Source organism: Pelophylax lessonae (genome assembly GCF_965119305.1).
Source record: "Pelophylax lessonae genome assembly, chromosome: 10".
NCBI lineage: Eukaryota > Metazoa > Chordata > Amphibia > Anura > Ranidae > Pelophylax > Pelophylax lessonae.
In genome coordinates this window covers 217,117,053-217,137,704 of record NC_138777.1, presented here as the reverse complement: position 1 = coordinate 217,137,704, position 20,652 = coordinate 217,117,053, and the positions used below count along the sequence as shown (strand labels likewise).

The 20,652-nt window shown below is 48.8% G+C and overlaps 1 protein-coding gene across 1 annotated transcript in view; it reads left to right on the top strand.

The window, feature by feature from the left end:
* TDRD12 (tudor domain containing 12) overlaps window positions 1-20,652 on the top strand; it is a 146,052-nt gene that overhangs the window by 48,393 nt on the left and 77,007 nt on the right. Inside the window, exons 13-14 of the mRNA XM_082271054.1 lie at window positions 6,969-7,125; window positions 7,391-7,518. Of these exons, the coding sequence (XP_082127180.1) occupies window positions 6,969-7,125; window positions 7,391-7,518 (285 nt within the window). The remainder of the gene's footprint in view (window positions 1-6,968; window positions 7,126-7,390; window positions 7,519-20,652) is intronic.

Sequence of the window (20,652 nt, the reverse complement as noted above, 5' to 3'; positions counted from 1 at the left end):
AAAAAAAACCAATAAAAATGTTATAAATTGAGTTTCAGTTCAGTGAGTAAGAAGTATTTGATTCCCAAGCAAAACATGGTTTCTGTAGTATTTGGAGAAAACCTTGTTGGCAAGCACAGAAGAAAGACGTTTCTTGTAGTTGTTTACCATTCTTGCACACATCTCAGGAGGAATTTTGGTCCACTCTTTCATCTACAGTGCCTTGCGAAAGTATTCGGCCCCCTTGAACTTTTCGACCTTTTGCCACATTTCAGACTTCAAATATAAAGATATAAAACTGTAATTTTTTTGTGAAGAATCAACAAGTGGGACACAATCATGAAGTGGAACAAAATTTATTGGATATTTCAAACTTTTTTAACAAATAAAAAACTGAAAAATTGGGCGTGCAAAATTATTCAGCCTCCTTAAGTTAATACTTTGTAGCGCCACCTTTTGCTGCGATTACAGCTGTAAGTCGCTTGGGGTATGTCTCTCTCAGTTTTGCACATCGAGAGACTGAAATTTTTGCCCATTCCTCCTTGCAAAACATCTCAAGCTCTGTGAGGTTGGATGGAGAGCGTTTAGCAGTTTTCAGTTCTTTCCACAGATTCTCGATTGGATTCAGGTCTGGACTTTGACTTGGCCATTCTAACACCTGGGTATGTTTATTTGTGAACCATTCCATTGTAGATTTTGCTTTGTTTTGGATCATTGTCTTGTTGGAAGACAAATCTCCGTCCCAGTCTCAGGTCTTTTGCAGACACCATCAGGTTTTCTTCCAGAATGTTCCTGTATTTGGCTCCATCCATCTTCCCATCAATTTTAACCATCTTCCCTTTCCCTGCTGAAGAAAAGCAGGCCCAAACCATGATGCTGCCACCACCATGTTTGACAGTGGGGATGGTGTGTTCAGGGTGATGAGCTGTGTTGCTTTTACACCAAACATAACATTTAGCATTGTTGCCAAAAAGTTTGATTTTGGTTTCATCTGACCAGAGCACCTTCTTCCACATGTTTGGTGTCTCCCAGGTGGCTTGTGGCAAAATTTAAACGACACGTTTTATGGATATCTTTAAGAAATGGCTTTCTTCTTGCCACTCTTCCATAAAGGCCAGATTTGTGCAGTATACGACTGATTGTTGTCCTATGGACAGAGTCTCCCACCTCAGCTGTAGATCTCTGCAGTTCATCCAGAGTGATCATGGGCCTCTTGGCTGCACCTCTGATCAGTCTTCTCCTTGTATGAGCTGAAAGTTTAGAGGGACGGCCAGGTCTTCGTAAATTTGCAGTGGTCTGATACTCCTTCCATTTCAATATTATCGCTTGCACAGTGCTCCTTGGGATGTTTAAAGCTTGGGAAATCTTTTAAATCTGGCTTTAAACTTCTCCACAACAGTATCTCGGACCTGCCTGGTGTGTTCCTTGTTCTTCATGATGCTCTCTGGGCTTTAAACGGACCTCTGAGACTATCACAGTGCAGGTGCATTTATACGGAGACTTGATTACACACAGGTGGATTCTATTTATCATCATAAGTCATTTAGGTCAACATTGGATCATTCAGAGATCCTCACTGAACTTCTGGAGAGAGTTTGCTGCACTGAAAGTAAAGGGGCTGAATAATTTTGCACGCCCAATTTTTCAGTTTTTTATTTGTTAAAGTTTGAAATATCCAATAAATTTCGTTCCACTTCATGATTGTGTCCCACTTGTTGATTCTTCACAAAAAATTAGTTTTATATCTTTATGTTTGAAGCCTGAAATGGGGCAAAAGGTCGAAAAGTTCAAGGGGGCCGACTACTTCGCAAGGCACTGTACATTTTCTCTATATCCTTAAGGTTACTTGGCAACTCAAATTTCCAGCTCCCTCCATAAAATTTCTATAGGATTAATGTCTGGAGACTGGCTAGGCCACTTCATGACCTTAATGTTCTTCTTCGTGAGCCACTCCTTTGTTGCCATGGTGGTATGTTTTGGGTCATTGTCATGCTGGAAGACCCAACTTCGACCCATCTTTAGTGTTCTACTAAGGGAAGAAGGTTCTCATGCAAGATTTTACTATACATGGCCCCATCCATTGGCTCCTCAATGCAGCAGTGTCGACCTGTACCTATAGCAGAGAAACAGCCCCAAATGTTTCCACCTCCGTGCTTGACTGTAGGGATGCTGTTCTGAGGGTCATAGTCAGCATTTTCTTCCTCCAAACACGGTAAGTCAATATCAAAGAGCTCAATTTTGGTCTCATCTGACCACAGCACTTTCTCCCAATTCTTCTCTGAATCATTTACATGTTAATTGGCAAACTTCAAGCAGGCCTTGTACTGTGCTTTCTTGAGGAGGGGGACCTTGCGGGTGCTGCATGATTTCAATCCATGGTGGTGTATTGTGTTACCAATGGTTTGTTTGGTGGCTATGGTTCCAACTGCCTTGAGATCATGCAGTTGTATAGTTCTGGGCTAATCCCTCTCTTTTCTCATGATCATCCTTACCACATGAGGCAAAATTTGGCATGAAGCTCCAGACCGAGGGTGATAGTTATTTAGTATTTCTTCCCTTAGCGAATAATCACTCCCAACAGTTGTCTCCTTCTCACCAAGTTACTTACTGATAGTCTTGAGGCCCATTCCAGCCTTGTGCAGGTCTACAATCTTGTCCCTGATGTCCTTTGACAGCTCTTTGGTCTTGCCCATGATGGTGGGTTTGAATGCAGAAAGAGATTCTGGGGACAGGTGTCTTTTATACACTTAAGAAGTTGTCGTTCGGAGCATCTTCTTTATTTGACTGGACTAATCTGTGTGCCACATGAGCACTTTTCTCCTATTGCTCTCCGCTTCTCCGATCGCTTTCCTTTTGCAATCTCTATGGGGTTGATTTGCTATAACTGGAGAGTGAGCACTCTGGTGCAGCTGTGCATGGTAGCCAATCCGATTTTAATTCCAGCTTGTTCAATTAAGCTTTGACAAAAAAACTGGAAGCTGATTTTGCCTTCAATTTTCGTAAATCAACCCCTATGTCTTGTTCCTCTTCCCACCTCTCTCTCCTCTTTGCATCACTCTCATTTTCCTATCTTTCGCTCTTAGGCCCCTTTCACACATACGGACCGTTCGTCCGTTTTTCATCCGTCCGTTGACGGTTGAAAAACAGACATCAATGCATTCCTATGGAAAAATGGATGTAAATGGATGAGCATTCATTTACATATGTTTTCATCTGCTTCCGTCAACATCCATTTTTTTTTGAACGGATGAAAGCCCTATTTCTCTTTCGTTCATTGACTGACACAGCTCCTGATCTTCCTAACCATTGGGTTATACTGCCCCCTACAGGAGAAGGACACTAGGCAGAAGAAAAGTCTGGCAATGCCCATGGGCAGTCCCAGGGGGTATTCCCACCTCTCTCTGCTATAGGTACTCAGTTTTTTTTCTGCCTAGTCAGGAGTAAGGACCTAGTTTCTTTCTGGGATCTCTGGTCCTGGCAAATTTTTTCACTTTTTGTTGTTTCTCCTGTTTTTTTCCTATGAGATCTACAATCAACTGCCGGACTGCGACGGGCTGAATAATCTAGATCCAGTGGACATCTCAGTCTGGCCAGCAAGCGTGCGCAGACCTCAGCTCTGCACTAGGTCCGGCACGGCATAGCTCCTCAGGATGGGGTCTAGCTTGTGAGTTAAACGCCTCGCGAGGTCGCATACGACTTGGTCTCGACCCGATTCGCAGCCTTCCTCCTGGCTGACAGCCTCCCCATTTCGATGGCGGGGGTTCCATCTGGAGCGGTGCCTGTCTTGTTCCTGGTATGGTGAGTAGCTGTCCCCCCCTCTCCCCCCTGGAGGGTTTTGGAGTGGACATGGGGCCCCCCATGGGATGGTTGGACCCCCGGGTTCCCCTCCTTTCGGCTAGGCACCCCCTTATCTGCCCCCCCCCCCCCATCCACTTATGCAGGGGCTGTGTGGGTGGCTGATGATTGGGGGGTTGAGGTGCGCTGCCGGCAATTGGCTGATCGGCTGTCCGTGGTGCTGTACGTAGTGGGTGAGGCCTAAAGATCCTGTCTGGGAGCCTTGTGGTGCCGCCACTTTGTTGTAGACCGGTGGCCATGTTTGTGTAGTCAGTCTGCAATTTTGTGGTAGTTTGCCATAGAAAACAGCGAAGGCCATGTCTGTGGAGCCTTCTGGGCGTGTCGTTTTCAGCTGTGGGAGCCCCTCCTCATCCCCTGGTACTGACTTCTGGATCTTTTCACTTCCTGATCACCGCTCGTGCAGTGCAGATTCTCCGGGTGGCTGTGTTGCCTGGTTTCTGTCTGGTGGGGATCTCCCTCTCCCTCTCTGCTGAGGATCGATTGGTGCCCTGTGACTGGCAACCGAGTGGTGCTGCCGGAGCGGTGGAGGTTGTCCCTTAGTGTTTTTACCCCTTTTTTGCGGGGTCCCGCTGGTGACTCATGGATTCTTTGGAGCACATTTCCCCACCTGACCCCTCTTTGAGGCTTCGGGTCCCGCTGGGTCCTCACCATCCATTGATGCACTGACGGCGGTCCTGGAATCCTTTGTGTCCTGGGTGGAGTTGGCTTTTGGGCGACAGGCTGGCAAAACTCGCCCCCCGACTTCTCCTGCCTCATCTGTCTCATCAGATCCTAAATCTGATTTGGCCTCTACGGACATGGGTCACCGTGCTGGGTCTGCAACCACGCCCGCTGAATCATCAGATAGTGAGGATAATTCCTCTGCTTCAGCAGCCGCTCACAAAATGGCGCTAGTGGTCACACTGATTGTATCTGTGCTTGAGACCCTAAAGATGGAGCTGCGACGGAGGTACTGGTTCCCTTTGGCACTCGCAAGCCATCAAGAGTGGCAAAGGTGTTGCCTTTCCCCTCCTCCTATTTTGACAGAATTGTCACTAAAGAGTGGGGACATCCAAAGCATCCCCTTGGGGGTCCCTAAGCGATTTGCTAGGCGATACCTCTGTGAGGAGTCTCTTAAGAATTGGACTGCTCCACCGGTGATGGACCCTCCGGTTTCCAGATTAAACAAGGCAACCATGATTCCGGTTGAAGAGTCCCCGGCCTTTAAGGACCCAGCTGACAGGATGACGGAGGCTGTGGCCCGCAATATGTACACCCTGGCTGGTTTTGGCACTGAGGCCGATATTCACTATTGCCCTGGTGTCGCTCTTTTGACTCGAATGCTGGTCTGTGGACCAGACTTCTAAAAAGGCCTTGACTGATCTTCCCTTTCAAGGGGATCGCCTGTTTGGTGCTACCCTGGGTGACATAATTAAAGGTCTTGCAGGGGGGAAGAGTACCTTTCTACCGCAGGCTACTAAGGGCATGGACCCTCATCGTAGACATGGGCCCTCCTTCTCGGCTCCTAAAAAGTTTTTTTTGTCCCTCAGGGTCGACTGACAAGGGATTAAAGCCCTTCGGAGCCTCCTCTGGAGGTTTCAAGCGAACTTGGTCTGGCAAGTCGAGTGGGCTTCTGCAGACCTGCGGACAAGGCCCCTTCAGCATAAAGGTGAGCCGTCACCCTTATCTGGAGCAGGGAGATGTCTTTGCTGCTTCCCGAACCCGTGGACTTCCCTGGTACAAAGACAAGTGGGTCCACGAGGTCATCCGGTCCAGCTACAAGATCAAGTTTTGTTCTCACCCTCCGGAAAGGTTCTTCCTTCAAACGTGCGACTGTCTCCGGTCTGCTTTCAGACTCTTTGGGGGCAGTGCAAGAACTTTTACTTCAAGGGGTGATTGTCCCGGTTCAGACCTCGGAACGTTTTCAGGGGTTTTTCTCAAACCGGTTTACAGTCCCCGGGAAGGAAGGCAAGGTGCGTCCAATTCTGGACCTCAAGGCGCTGAACTGCTTTGTGCGGTTGCAGAAGTTCAGAATGGAGTCCATTCGCATGGTGGTGGTTTCCTTGCATCAGGGGGATTTTCTTGCCCCCATCCACATCAAGGATGCTTACCTTCACATTTCAGTATGTGTCGGTCACCAGCTCCTCCTCCTTACTCCTGACTAGGCAGAAAGAAACTGAGTACCTATAGCCGAGAGAGGGAGAATACCCCCTGGGACTGCCCAAGGGTTTAGCCAGACTTTTTTCTGCCTAGTGTCCTGCTCCTGTAGGGGGCAGTATAAACCTAATGGTTAAGATCAGGAGCTGTGTCCGTCAATGAACATCAATGAAATGGATTTTACAGTAAGTTAAAAATCCCAATTTTTTTCATCCGTTAAAAAAACTGATCGAATGAACAACGGATGGCAAGAAAAAGTGACTCATGAAATGAAAATGTGTGAAAGGGGCCTTACTTTCTCCACTACCTATCGTTCTCTCTTGCCTCCTTACCTTCTTTTTTCTTTTCCCATTTCTGTCTCCGCTTCCTTTCTGTTTATTGCTTGCTCTGCCTGCTCTTCCCACCTCTATCTTGCATTTAATCCTCTACTTCCGCATGTTTTTAAAGTCTATGCTGGTCGCAATAAAATCAGCGAAAAATAGTGCAGGAACTTTTTTCCTAATTGCTGCGACATGAACATTGCCAACAGTAGGGTGTGACTTGTCATGCGATTTTGAATTGTCAAATCACATGACAAGTTGCACCTGTGTGAACGGGGGCTTCACACTGGATGCAATTTATTCAACAATCTATCTTTCAACTTGAGCATCAGGTGCAGAGAGAAACATAAATAATGGGATTTTAAACGTGCCTTCCAGTAAATACAATGTTCAGTTAAAAATAAAAAAAAACGCGTGCCTCCTGACCTTTTAAGGGGTTTTAGGGGGCGGGTCCTATGATCATGAGGATTATGACCGCCGTGATTAGCCACTGGTGACTGTGGCGGGAGTGCACGTTCTCGGCACAGCTTGTTTTGCAATATTGCACGCAAATAGATATCATTTTTGATGGCAGTTTTGGCTTTAAGGCATTTTTGTGCTTGTGTCTGTGGAAGCAGCATTCTTAGCCATGCCTTGGTGGCATTGTTCCATTTTAATGGTTATGATGTTGTCTTTCAGCCACATGCGATCGTGTTGTGCTCTTCATGGGACAAGTGTCACACGGTATACAATCTTCTTATGGATTACAGCAAAAATGTCCAGCTGGTGAACCCCATGCTGGTGCTGGTGGGGCAGTCGAAGGAAGAAATTGAAGGCCTCAACTTGCGGAAACCATGTGAGTTCGATTCACACCTACAAATCTTTCTGTGGTTGACTTGTCCTGGACTTTAGGTGGATGTAAAGCAGACTCATTAATATGCAGTTGAAATTAAGTTCAGCTTTAAAGAAATTTGTATGTGAGAAAGTTCTTTGTTGTATACCTCCCAGAACACACTAAAACCCTTCTAATTGGAGAGAGAACGATTTGCTGAATTTATTCACACTCTTAGTGAATTTATACTTTGGCCAATAATGTAATTATTTTATTTTTGTATGACAAGGTTGCTTGGTTATCACAACTCCACACTGCTTGTTGAGGTGTATGGAGCACCATGGACTACTTCTTCAGCGGCTCTGCCATCTGATCCTGGATGAAGTGGATGTGCTCTTTGCTAAAGCCAGGTCGCAGGTGAGCTGGGTCTGGTTAGTGTGGGTGCTTACTGTTTGGGTGGACCTGCTTGGTATAACTTAGTGGAACTAAACGTACCAATTTTATAGTTTTCCAGACCAGGTGCACCTCTATTGATTGTCACAGTTGCCAGTGGGTTTATGTCAACTCTCAACTGAAATTTCATGCTCCCAAATAGCCGGTGTCATAGCTGATCTGATGTGCAGCTTCACAGCGCTGGTAGATCTAAATAGAAGCAAAGAGTGCACTGTGTTTGGCTACAAAGGAATTCAAGGGTTTAGTTCTGCTTTAAAGCCCACCTCAACTTTTAGGTTAAATCTGCAAAATAATATTTGTGTGAATCCTTTTTTCCACCTGCTGTGGAGAAAAACTTGTTTCCTGCCAGTATGCCACAAAGAACCCTTGCTTTATATGAAAGCATGGGCTTTACTGTAGAGGTCTGACGCCCTCTGCTAAGTCAGAGCTAAAGCTCTCCAATAAACTCATGCTCCTTTCTTAATGGAGAACTCTATTTCTGTCTAGCAAAGAGGGGGGGAGGGGTTAACACCTCTACAGGGAGACCATTGCTTCCACCCAAACAATGGTCTACTCCGGGTATGGCTGCTTTCTAACTGTAAGACTTTGCAAACATTTTACTGAAGTGGGGTGTATTTAGCTTAGTTAACGTAATACTTAACGCACATTGTCCCTTCTATTTCTGTATTTGGATGATGGCGCTGTAATTATTTTAATAAAATTAAAACATCGAAGTACCTTTTTCCTTATTAATATAAAGCCTGTCTGCAGGGAAACGTAAGCAGGAGGAGCTTCTAGTCATCTGCTAGTCACGTTTAAAAAAAAAAAAAAAAACAGCCTTTTGAGTACGACGTAAAAATAAATATTATCAAACTGTAATACAAATATATATTTGAAATAAAATCTTTATTTTTTGACAATAACATGGTGTCGGCTAATTTCTGCTAGTCACAGGCTGTCACGCCCATCCAGCCTGTGTTTTAGAATAGCAGGGAGGTGAAGCCTCCATCAATCTACAGGTAATCTTGTGTTTGGCTGTTTAAGGGGCAGAGGAGGAGAGAGGGAGTGGGTTGACCTTTACCACTGTGTATATGCCCACATGCATAACACTATAGTCACATGGGCTGCTTAGATGCGATAGGGAGGAAATGCTCAGCCTAGAAACTCGCTGAAAACTGAGAATGTGCAGAGTTGCCACTACAGCTGCAAAATCCCTAGCTGAATTGGGGACATAGACAGAAGGGGGAGATTTTTTTGCAGAATACAGGAAGCAAATCTCCTAGTGATGGAGTATGTATGAACAGCATGTAATACACCATTTCTTTATAGTTTTTTATGATGTGGGTTTAGTGACCCTTTAAATTAAAGGTTCAGTTGGTCTTAAGATGCTTTTGGGGTGTTTATTTCTCATTCAGGTTATCTTCTCTGACAGCAGTGAGAATGAGCAAACCTTTTTCTCTGTCGCTCATTGACAGACGCAGTCCTCTTTGATTAATATCAGTAGGGTTATACTGCCCCCTACAGGAGTAGGACACTAGGCACGAAAAAACGTTCTGGCCACACCTTAGGGGCAGTCCCAGAGGGTATATCCTCTCTCTCCCTGCTACAGGATGTCAGTTTTTTTCTGCCTAGTCAGGAGTAAGGACCTAAGTTCCTTGCTGGGATCTCTGGTCCTGGCAAGCTTTTTTAGATAAATATTTTTTAGTTCGCTTTTTCTCTCCAGTTTTTGTTCCTGTGAGATCTTCAAGCAATTATGCTGGAGCTGGGCGACAGGCTGGATGTTGAGATCCAGTGGTCACCCCAGCCGGCCTACGAGCGCGTGCAGGCCCTAACTCCGCGCTGGGTCGGCCGCGACAGTCCCACTGGACGGGGACTGGCCCCGCGAGTTAAACGTCTCGCCAGGTCGCCTACGACCATTCGGAAACTGAGTCGCGGCTTCCATATTGGTCGACACCCCCCCCTACCTCGGTGGAGAGGGGTTCTGTTAGGAGTGGGTGCCCGCCTGTTCCGGTATGGTCAGTAGAATGTTCCCCCTCTCCCCCTGTCGGGTTTTGGGAGTAGACGCGGGCCCCTCCGTGGGATGGTCGGACCCTCATGATCCCGGGTTCCCCTCTATCCTGTGACACACTTCATATATCTCCCCCTTGCTAGTGTGAGTTGGTGAGTAAGGTATACCACTCCAGGAGGCTTGGTTTGGGAGCTGACAATATATATGAGTCTGTCGCTGCAAGGAAAGCCTATATTGTAAAAGGACTAAGGAATCCATGACTGATGTCGATCAAGGATGGAGACAGGGCGCCGCTGGCGTTACTGTTGAAACAGTCGTGCAGAGGGGTGATACTATCGGGCACCTACCTATCGCACGGGAGTCCTCTATTAGCGATGCAGCCGCACGGCTTCCGTGGGCCGCGCGGAGCCGCCATTTTGGCGTAGCCCAATGTCTCCTGTATGGCGGCGGCCATCTTGGATACACCCAGCTGCCTCGAGGAGCAGCGGTGGGAGTGCCGGAAGACGTGTAAAGGGGCGGAGCCACCTTCTTTACCCGGGTAAATCGATCCATAAGACTTCCTGTTCTGTAAGGACAGCGCTGAGAGCAGTTCGGTAGAAGCTTCTATGCATCAGGTGGTGAGCCCTTGGGGTCTCTCTCTCTCTGTGGGGGTCCGAAGCAGGTTGCGCTGGGGGATTACAAAAAAAAAAAAAAAAAATTTTCTTTTGCAATCCTTGTTTGCTGGCAGGTGTTCCTGGATTTGTCATGGACCCTGCCACACATGTATCCCCACCTGATCCCCTCGAGGTGGCCGCAGGACCCTCCAGTTCTCCACTTACTATTGATGCATTGTCAGCGGTTTTGGAGTCGTTTGTATCCCGGGTGGAGGTGGCCTGTCAGGGACGGGGGGCGAAAAAGCGTCCCCCGTCTACCCCTATTTCGTCTGACACTTCAGATACAGATTCTGAGCCTGTCGCGGCGACTGCAGGTCCCTCTTCGGGGCTAGTGTCTCATATCCCATCTACTCAGATAGCGAGGAAGACAGTTCTGCCTCCGCTATAGCGCAAGATGAAGCGCTGGTAGATGCACTGATTGTGTCTGTGCGGGAAACTTTAAGACTTGAGGTTACGCCTACGGAGGCAGTTGATACTGAAATTGCTTTTGGTACTCGCAAGCCTACCAAGATGGCAAAGGTGTTCCCTTTGCCCAAATGTTTTCAAGATATAATTAAGGAAGAATGGGTCCGTCCAAAACGAACCCCTGGTATTTCCAAACGGATTGCTAGACGCTATCCGTTTGAAGAATCCCTCCTTAATAAATGGGCGGTATCACCGTCGGTGGATTTGCCGATTTCCAGGCTAAACAAAGCTACTGTTATCCCGTTGGAGGACGCTCCGTCTTTTCGGGATCTGGTGGACCATAAGGCGGAATCTATATCCCGCTCTATATTTTCCCTGATAGGGTCAGCCTTTAGGCCAGTGTTCACCATTGCTCTGGTTGCACAAACATTGACAGAGTGGACCAAGTTGTTACACCGAGATCTGGAGGGGAGAAGTCTCCCCCCGGCAGTATCGGACTTGCTGGAGCAGATGGTACAAGCGCTACAGTTTGTCTGTGACGCCGCCCTGGACGCCGCTCCATTAATGGGGCGCGTATCGATCTCGGCGGTGGTCCTTAGGCGTATGCTATGGTTAAAATGCTGGTCGGCGGATCAAGCTTCCAAAAAAGCTTTGGCTAATCTCCCCTTTCAAGGGGATCGCCTGTTTAGTGCCGCCTTGGATGAGATCATCAAGGGTATCCCTGGTGGCAAGAGCACCTTTTTACCACAGACTACTAAGGGGAAAGGACCTCGTCGCAGACGGGGACCTTCCTTTTCTGCTCATAAGAAATTTTTTCGCTCCTCTGGGGCGGGCGATAAGGCGAAGTCCTCCAAAGCCCCCCCAGGGGGGGTTCAAAGGGCGCTGGTCGGGTAAACAAAGGTCCGGCTCTGCCAGACCTGAAGATAAGACCACTACAGCCTGAAGGTGCGCCCCCACCCATATGTGGGGTGGGGGGACGTCTTCACCGGTTTCCGGACCCATGGCTCTCCAGGATTCCAGACAAATGGGTTCAAGAGGTCATACGGTCGGGATACAAGATCGAGTTTCGATCACTTCCACCAGTGCGCTTCTTCCCTTCCAATATCCGATTATCCCCGGATCGCTTAGAAGCTTTGCGAGGGGCAGTGACGGATTTGATGCAACAAGGAGTGGTGGTCCACGTTCCTTGGACAGAACGTTTTCAGGGGTTCTATTCGAACCTATTCACAATACCCAGAACAGAGGGCAAGGTGCGTCCAATTCTGGACTTGAGAGCACTCAATCATTTTGTCCGGGTGCAAAAATTCAAGATGGAGTCCATTTGCACAGTAGTGGCCTCCCTGCATCAGGGGGATTTTCTGGCGTCCATAGACATCAAGGATGCCTATCTTCACATTCCCATTTACGCAGGACATCAGCGTTTCCTTCGCTTTTCCGTGGGAGAGAACCATTATCAGTTTGCGGCGTTACCCTTTGGTCTCGCCTCTGCTCCCCGGGTCTTCACAAAGGTTTTGGCCCCAGTTTTGGCGCTGTTGCGACAGCGGGGCATTTCGGTTCTAGGCTACCTAGACGACCTTCTTCTTCGTGCGGAGTCTCCGCAGGCTCTGTTGCTAAACTTGGAGATCACTATGATCTCTTTGGAAGAGTTCGGGTGGCTAGTGAACCGGCAGAAATCATCCCTGGTCCCCACCAGGAGACTGAACTATCTGGGCCTAACTTTGGATACATCCTTGGCAAAAGTGTTTCTCCCGGCGGAGAAACTCCGGAAGATTCAGTCGACGACTCAGTTATTATTGACCGTCAACTGGCCTTCCCTGCGGACTTGCATGAGGGTTCTGGGACTGATGGTGGCCTCCTTCGAGGCAGTACCGTTTGCCCAGTCTCCTACCCGGATTCTTCAAAAGGAGATTCTTCTCAAATGGAACCGGAATCCCGATTCCCTGGACAATCGGATCCGGCTGAGCGAACGGACCAGGGAATCTCTGGTTTGGTGGCTTCGGTCACCAATGCTCAGTCAGGGCAAGTCATTTCTTCCAATCTATTGGAGGATTGTCACCACGGATGCCAGTCTATCCGGGTGGGGTTCTCGGCAGACGATCTGCCGAGGGGCTCTGGTCCCTGGAAGAATCCAGGTTACCGATAAATGTATTGGAACTGAGAGCCATCAGACTTTGTCTGATTCACTGGACCGAGCAGCTCCTGGGCAGCCCGGTGCGGATTCAGTCGACAATGCCACGGCAGTGGCTTACGTCAATCACCAGGGGGGCACCAAGAGTGTCCTGGCGGCCGTAGAAGTGGCCGGCATCCTTCGTTGGGTGGAACGATTTTTTTCCAGCTCTCTCCGCGGTATTCATTCCGGGGGTGGAAAATTGGCAGGCAGATTTTCTCAGCCGTCAGATTCTGGATCAAGGGGAATGGTCTCTTCATCCAGAGGTATTTCACCAGGTGTGCCTTCGTTGGGGCACCCCGGATGTGGATCTGTTGGCATCGCGGTTCAACAAGAAGGTGCGGAGGTTTGTAGCCCGCTCCCGAGATCCTCTAGCGGACGCCGCAGACGCGCTGGTCACCCCGTGGGGGCAGTATCAGCTACTGTATGCCTTCCCTCCTCTCAAGTTGCTGCCGAAACTTCTTCGCAGGATAGAGGTGGAGGGAATTCGTTATCCTGGTAGCTCCGGACTGGCCCCGTCGGGCCTGGTACGCCGACTTGGTCAGGCTGGTCGCGGACGTTACTTGGCGACTTCCTCTCAATGAGGATCTGCTGTCTCAGGGATCGATCTTCCATCCTGCTTTACAATCGCTGGCTTTAATGGCCTGGCTATTGAGACCCAGGTGCTGAAGGACAAGGGGTTGTCGGCTTCAGTTATCCCTACTCTAAAGCAAGGAAAGCGACTTCCAGAAAAGTCTATCATCGCACATGGAAGTCTTATATCGCGTGGTGTGAATCCTTTGGGTTTCCTCCACGTTCTTACTCGGTGGCCCGAATATTGGCTTTTCTGCAACAAGGGGTTGAGCAGAAACTGGCCTTGAGCACTATCAAGGGTCAGGTTTCAGCGTTAGCAATCTTCTTTCAGAAGCCTCTGGCTACTCATTCCTTGGTGCGGAATTTCATCCAGGGGGTGCGGCACCTGGCTCCGCCGGTGCGCGCGCCCTTGCCGCCCTGGGATCTTAATTTGGTGTTGTCGGTTCTTCAGAAACCTCCCTTTGAAAATATTAGGGAGATTCCCTTGCTTACTTTATCCCAGAAGGTGGCCTTTTTGGTGGCTATCACTTCTGCACGCAGGGTGTCAGAACTGGCCGCATTGTCCTGTCGTTCCCCATATCTGGTGGTTCATAGGGATAAGGTGGTTCTTCGTCTGAATCCATCTTTCCTTCCTAAGGTGGTTTCAGATTTTCATCTAAATGAGGATATTGTGCTACCTTCCCTGTGTCCTAAGCCCAGTCATCCTCGGGAGTTTGCGTTACACTCCTTGGATGTGGTTCGGGCGATCAGGGTGTACTTGACTACTACGGAATCTTTCCGTAAGACGGATTCACTTTTTGTGATCACGGATGGCCCTAGAAAGGGGTTGCCTGCTTATGCGGCGACTATCTCCAAATGGATCAGACAGACGGTGGTACAGGCTTATTCTATTAAGGGTCGGGTTCCTCCGTTCCCTGTTAAGGCGCACTCCACTCGGGCGCTTAGTGCTTCCTGGGCCTTCCGCCATCCGGCGTCGGTGCTTCAGGTTTGCAAGGCGGCTACCTGGTCGTCGGTTCATACCTTTACAAATTTTTATAAAGTTGATGTGCTGGCATCGGCGGATGCCTCTTTTGGCCGCAAGGTTCTGCAGGCCGCTGTTTGAGGAGACCGGTGGTCTACCTCAAGGGTTTTTTTCTGTTGGGTTTTCAGTTGAGTCTCATCCTTTGTCCGATTAGCCTTTAAGACTTCTGGTTGGCACCGGTTGGGCCTTCTGGATTGGATTTTGATTTCCGTTATCCCACCCCTCATTTGTGGCACTGCTTTGGGACGTCCCTACTGATATTAATCAAAGAGAACTGCGTCTGTCAATGAGCGACAGAGAAAATTGGATTTTTGACTTACCGTAAAATCCTTTTCTCTTAAGCTCATTGACAGACGCAGTACCCGCCCCTCTATTTTTGAGTTGGGTTGGGTTAAATTCTCTGACTCTGCTTTGTGACATAACTGACATCCTGTAGCAGGGAGAGAGAGGATATACCCTCTGGGACTGCCCCTAAGGTGTGGCCAGAACGTTTTTTCCTGCCTAGTGTCCTACTCCTGTAGGGGGCAGTATAACCCTACTGATATTAATCAAAGAGGACTGCGTCTGTCAATGAGCTTAAGAGAAAAGGATTTTACGGTAAGTCAAAAATCCAATTTTAACCTTCCAGAACGTGTGGCATATTATTACGTTTTTCCCTACCACACATTCTTTAAGGCATTTTGTTCTTTGCTCCTGGTATCCGGTCACATATACTTGTTTTTCTAAAATAATGCTTTGATGGAGAGAACTAGTTCCCACTCTATAGGTAAGCTAGAACATTGTGTACTTTTATCAATAGGGATTGAGCAGAGCCACATTCTGTAGACAAAGATTTGGAGGTGGCTGCAAAGCCAAGAACAAAGCAACCACCTGTGATATTTCGATTCACCAGGCTTTATCAAATAGTTTATTTTCATGGTATGTGGACCCAATAGCAAGCAGGTAACAGAATAGTAAAGGTCCCTCGCTTTGCAGTCCTTGCATTCTTCCTTATAAGTAGAAAGCCATGGTGTTTTTTTTATATGTGGTTTGAAAGAGAACAGAGTACTTGCTGTGTCTTTGAACATTCCCATCCATTCAGATCATGGTATAGCTGGTAGGTAGTCGCAGTTACTTGAACATCTTTTGTAATGTTAGACATTTGTAGCTTATTCAAGAACTGATGAAATGGCTTGGATTACTTGGATCAGGACTGCAGAAGAATTACAGTTGGGTTGGACTAAATACTATTAGTTACAACAACATTGTACGGTGTGTGGGTTACTCTTCTATTCTTACGGAACATCATTTTCTATGCTTTAATTGTGCTTAGTAGTGTGTACAAAAGAAGACTGCTGTCTAGATTCATCTGCAGAATGTGTTTTAACCGCTTGCCGCCCGCACTATAGACGAAAGACGCCTACAGCGCCGGTTTCCAATGCTGGGAGGGAGGGCGTCCATGGACATCTTCTTGTGAACATGCTGCCTGTGCGCCATACTGTGGCGGGCGAGTGGCACGCTCTGTGATCGCTGAGTCCTTTGGACTCAGATGATCACAGGGCGGGGTGAAGGGCCAATCACAGTGGCTCTTTACAACCTGATCAGCTGTCAGCCAATGACAGCTGATCACAGGATGTAAAAACAAGCCGGTTATCGGCTTTGCTCTCCTAATGCTCACAATGTGAGGAGAGAAGAAGAGACCCGATAACCTGCTTGTGTTAGGGACATGTGCACTGATTATCAGTGCAGTCCAATCAGTGCCCACCAGGGTCACCTATTAGTGCCCATGATAATCGGTGCCACCTCAGTATCCACCAGTGCCAGCTCATCAGTGCAGCCTATCAGTGCACGTTAGAAAAGGAGAAAAATTACCTGTGTGCAAAATTTTATAACAAAGTATGAAAATTTTTGTTCTCTTTCGTTCATTGGCGGACACCGCTCCTGATCTTAACCATTGGGTTATACTGCCCCCTAGGAGTAGGACACTAGGCAGAAAAAAAGTCTGGCTATGCCTATAAGCAGTCCCAGGAGGGTATACTCCCTTTCTCTGCTGTAGGTACTCAGTTTTTTTCTGCCTAGTCAGGAGTAAGGATCTAGTTCCTTGCTAGGATCTCAGGTCCTGGCAATTTTTTCTTTTTAGATACATTATTTTTCCTGTTGTTGTTTTTTTTTTTTTTTTTTTCCTGTGAGATCTACAATCATCTGCCGGGCTGGCCGATGGGCTGAATAATCTAGATCCAGTGGTCACCCCAGTCTGACCAGTGAGCGCGTGCAGACCTGTTGTGAGTTTTGTTACAAGCAGTGTAGGTCGGCCGTGACTTAGCCCCACCGAACGGGGGCTAGCCTGCGAGTTACATGCCTCGCGAGGTCCCATACAATTGGGTCTCGGCCCGAGTCGCAGCGTTCCTTCTGACCGACAGCCAGGAGGCTCGGTCTGGAGCGATGCCGGCCTGGTTTCTGGTATGGTAAGTGACTGTCCCCCCTCTCCCCCTGGAGGATTTTGGGGTAGATGTGTGCCCCTCAATGGGCCGGTTGGACCCCTGAGTTCCCCTCCTTCCCATTAGGCACCCCCCATTTGTCTGGTGGTCCCTGTGGGCCTTATCACCCCCCTCCTTTACTGACTCTGGGGCTGTGGGGTGACCTGGTCCACCACCTGAGGTGAGGGTAGGGTGCTGTGCCGGCAATGGGTGTGCCGCCGGCGATCGGCTGTGGGGGCTGTACCTGGGTGGGACTCCTGCCAGGGGCCCCCCCATCCTGAGGCCTAGGGATCCCTCTTTGGTCCATGGGAGCTTCGTGGTGCCACTATTTTGCTGTAGCCTGTGTGCTCAATGCACGGTGGCTATGTTTGTGTAGTACAGTGGCCATTTTGCAGTGGTTTGCCATTGAAAATTGCGGCCGCCATGACAGTGGAGCCCTGTGGGCGGCGATTTTGGCGGTGGGAGCCCCTCCTCATCCCCTGGTGCTGACTATTGGATCTTTTGACTTCCTGATCGCCGCACGTGGAGTGCAGATTATCCTGGTGGCTGCAGGTGCCTGTTTCTGCTGGGTGGTGAGTCTGGTGTGGTCCTCTCCCTCTCTGCTGTGGATCGATTAGATGTTCTGTTACCGAGTGGTGCTGCCAAGTGGTGATGTCCCTTAGCAGTGTTTTTACACCTTTTTTTTGTTGTAGGGTCCCCCTATTGACTCATGGAGTCTTTTGGAGCACATTTCCCTACCTGAGGCTGCGGGGCCCCTGGGTCCCAACCATCCATCGATGCACTGACGGTGGTCCTGGAGTCCTTTTGTGTCCTTGGTGTAGATGGTTTTTGGGTGAAGGGCTAGCCCGCCCCACCCCCCCCCCCCCGCCTCATCTGTCTCCTCAGATCCTGAATCGGATATGGCCGCTGAGGACATGGGTCATTCTGCTGGGTCTGCGACCACACGTCCTGAGTGCTCAAATAGTGAGGACGATTCCTCCGCTTCTGCAACCGCGCATGAAAAGGCACTGGTGGATGCACTGATTTGTATCTGTGTGTGAGAACTTAAAAATGGAGGACACAGCTGAAGCTGTGTCGGTTCCCTTTGACACTCACAAGCCACCCAGAGCGGCAAAGGTGTTTCCTTTCCCTGGCTATTTTGACAGAATTGTCGCTAAAGAGTGGGAACGGCCAAAATGTCCCCTTGTGGACCCTAAGCGATTTTCTATGCGGTACCCCAATGAGGAGTCACTTATTAAAAAGTGTACTGTTCCATCAATGGTGGACCCTTCGTTCTCCAGATTGAACAAAGCAACCATGATTCTGGTGTACGAGTCCCCGGCCTTGAAGGACCCAACTGACAGGAAGGCGGAGCTTGTGGCCTGCAATATGTTAACTGTGGCTGGTTCGGCACTGAGGCTGCTATTTACCATTGCACTGGTGTCGCAAACTCTGACTGAGTGGGCTAAGCTTTTACGCCGTGACCTGGAGGGGGAGCAGCTCCCCCCTGCCTTTTCTGAACTGGCGGACCAGTTGGTTCAGGGGCTGCAGTTTATCTGTGATGCCTCTTTCGATGCGACTCCCTTAGTCCTAATCATGGTGTGGGGATGTTTTTCAGCATACGGTAATGGCAAACTTCATGTCATTGAAGGAAGGATGAATGGAAAAATGCACCAAGACATTCTCAATAAAAATCTGCTGCCATCTACCACGATGATGAAGATGAAACGAAGGTGGACATTTCAGCAAGACAATGATCCCAAACACAAAGCCAAGGAAATTCTCAAAGAGAGATAACAAAGCTACTACAATGGCCCAGCCAATCACTTGACTTGAATCCAATTGAAAATCTATGGAAAGAACTAACAATAAGCATTCATAGAAGAGGCCCACGCTACCTTCAAGATTTGAAGACTGTGTGAAAGAATGGGCCAAAATCACACCTGAGGAACGCATGTTTCTCTAGCGCTCATTGACAGACGTAGTCCTCGGTGATACACCACCTTCGGGTTATGTTGCCTCCACAGGAGCAGGACTAGACAGGAAATTAAAAAGCTCTGGCCACACCCCAGGGGCAGTCCCAGAGGGTATATCCTCTCTCTCTCTGCCTCAGCAAATCAGTTATTTTCTGTCTAGTTAGGAGTAAGGACCTAGATACCTTGCTGGGATCTTAGGTCCTGGCAACAATTTTTTCTTAAAGGATTTTTTAGACAGCTTTTTTCTCCAGTGTTCCTGTGAGATCTTCAAGCAAGAAAGCTGAACTGGGCGACGGGCTGGATGTTGAGATCCGGTGGTCACCCCAGTTCAGCCTACGAGCGCGTGCAGGCCATAGCTCCGCGCTGGGTCGGCCGCGACAAAGTCCCATTAAAGGACTGTCCACGCGAGTTTAACGTCTCGCTGAAACGCCAAAGACCATGAGTCACGGCGTCCGTATCGGTCGACAGCCCTCCCGCCCCGGTGGAGAGGGGTACTGTCAGGAGTTGGTGCCCGCCTGGTTCCGGTATGGTGAGTAGTATGTTCCCCCTTTCCCCCTGACGGGTTTTGTGGTGAACGCGGGCCCCTCTCTGTATGGTAAGATAGAGTCCCTTTCTATCCTACAACATGACACAGATCCTCCTACTTTGAGTGTGATTTTATGTGTGCAAAAAGCCAGGAGGCTTGGTTTGGGAGCTAACAATCTAATTGTATACATGTTTTAAAGATGTAATCTGTGGCATTCTGGGAATCTTATGGGTTAAGAATAAGCTACCTACCAGTCAGAAGCCACGGACATGTAGACTGCCTTCCTAATCAGATCTCCAGCTATTAGCAGGCCTCCCGAACGGCCATGCGGTCCGCCAGGGCCGCTACCGCCAACCACGCCATATCCCCATGCAGTGAGAGTGTTGTGTGCCCTGCAGCACACCGCTATTCAGTACGGGCCGCCGCCATTTTTTTTGCTGGATCGCACGAGCCGCCATTTTGGCGTAGCCTCGTGTCTCCAGCATGGGGGCGGCCATGTTTGAGGTGATCCAAACACCTCGTGGAGCTTGGGGGAGGCGCCGGAAGGCGTACAGAGGGGCGGAGCCGCCTCCTTTCTTCCTGGGCAGCCTACCCAAAAGACTTCCTGTTTGTTAAGACAGCGCTGTAACCTGTTGCAGTTAAACTCTGAGCATCAAGTGGTGAGCCTGGGGGTCTATCTCTCTCTCTCTCTCTCTTGATCGATAGGGATCCCTAGCAGGTAACACTAAGGGGCTTTTGTGGCGCTGGGGGTCGAAAAAAAAAAAAAAAAGAAAAGTTTTATTTTTGAATTATATTATCCAGGAAGTAACTGGAGTTATCATGGACCCTGCCACACATATTCCCCCACCTGTTTCCCTCGAGGGGGCCACGGGACCCGCCGGTGCACAGAGTATAGAGTCATTTACAGCAATTTTGGAGTCTATGGTGGCTCGGGTGGAGGCGGCCTGTCAGGGACGGGGGTCAAGGAAGCGACCCCCGCCTACCCCTATACCATCTGACACCTCTGACTCAGATTCAGAGGTGGTCACGGCAGTTGCAGGTTCCTCTGCAAGGGCTGTTATCCCAGGTAAAGCCCCCTCAGACAGTGAGGAGGACGCTTCTTCTCCTGCTATTATTCAGGAAGAAGCATTGGTGGACGCACTAGTTGTGGCAGTGCAGGAAACCTTAAAACTTGAGGCTTTACCGGCAGAGGCAACTGAAACAGAGATTCCTTTTGGTACTAATAAGCCCATCAAGACGATGAAGGCTTTTCCTGTACCTAAATGTTTCGGTAATCAGATTAAAGGAGAATGGGAGCATTCTAAACGTACCTTTACTATTTCCAAGCGTATTGCTAGACGCTATCCGTTTGAGGA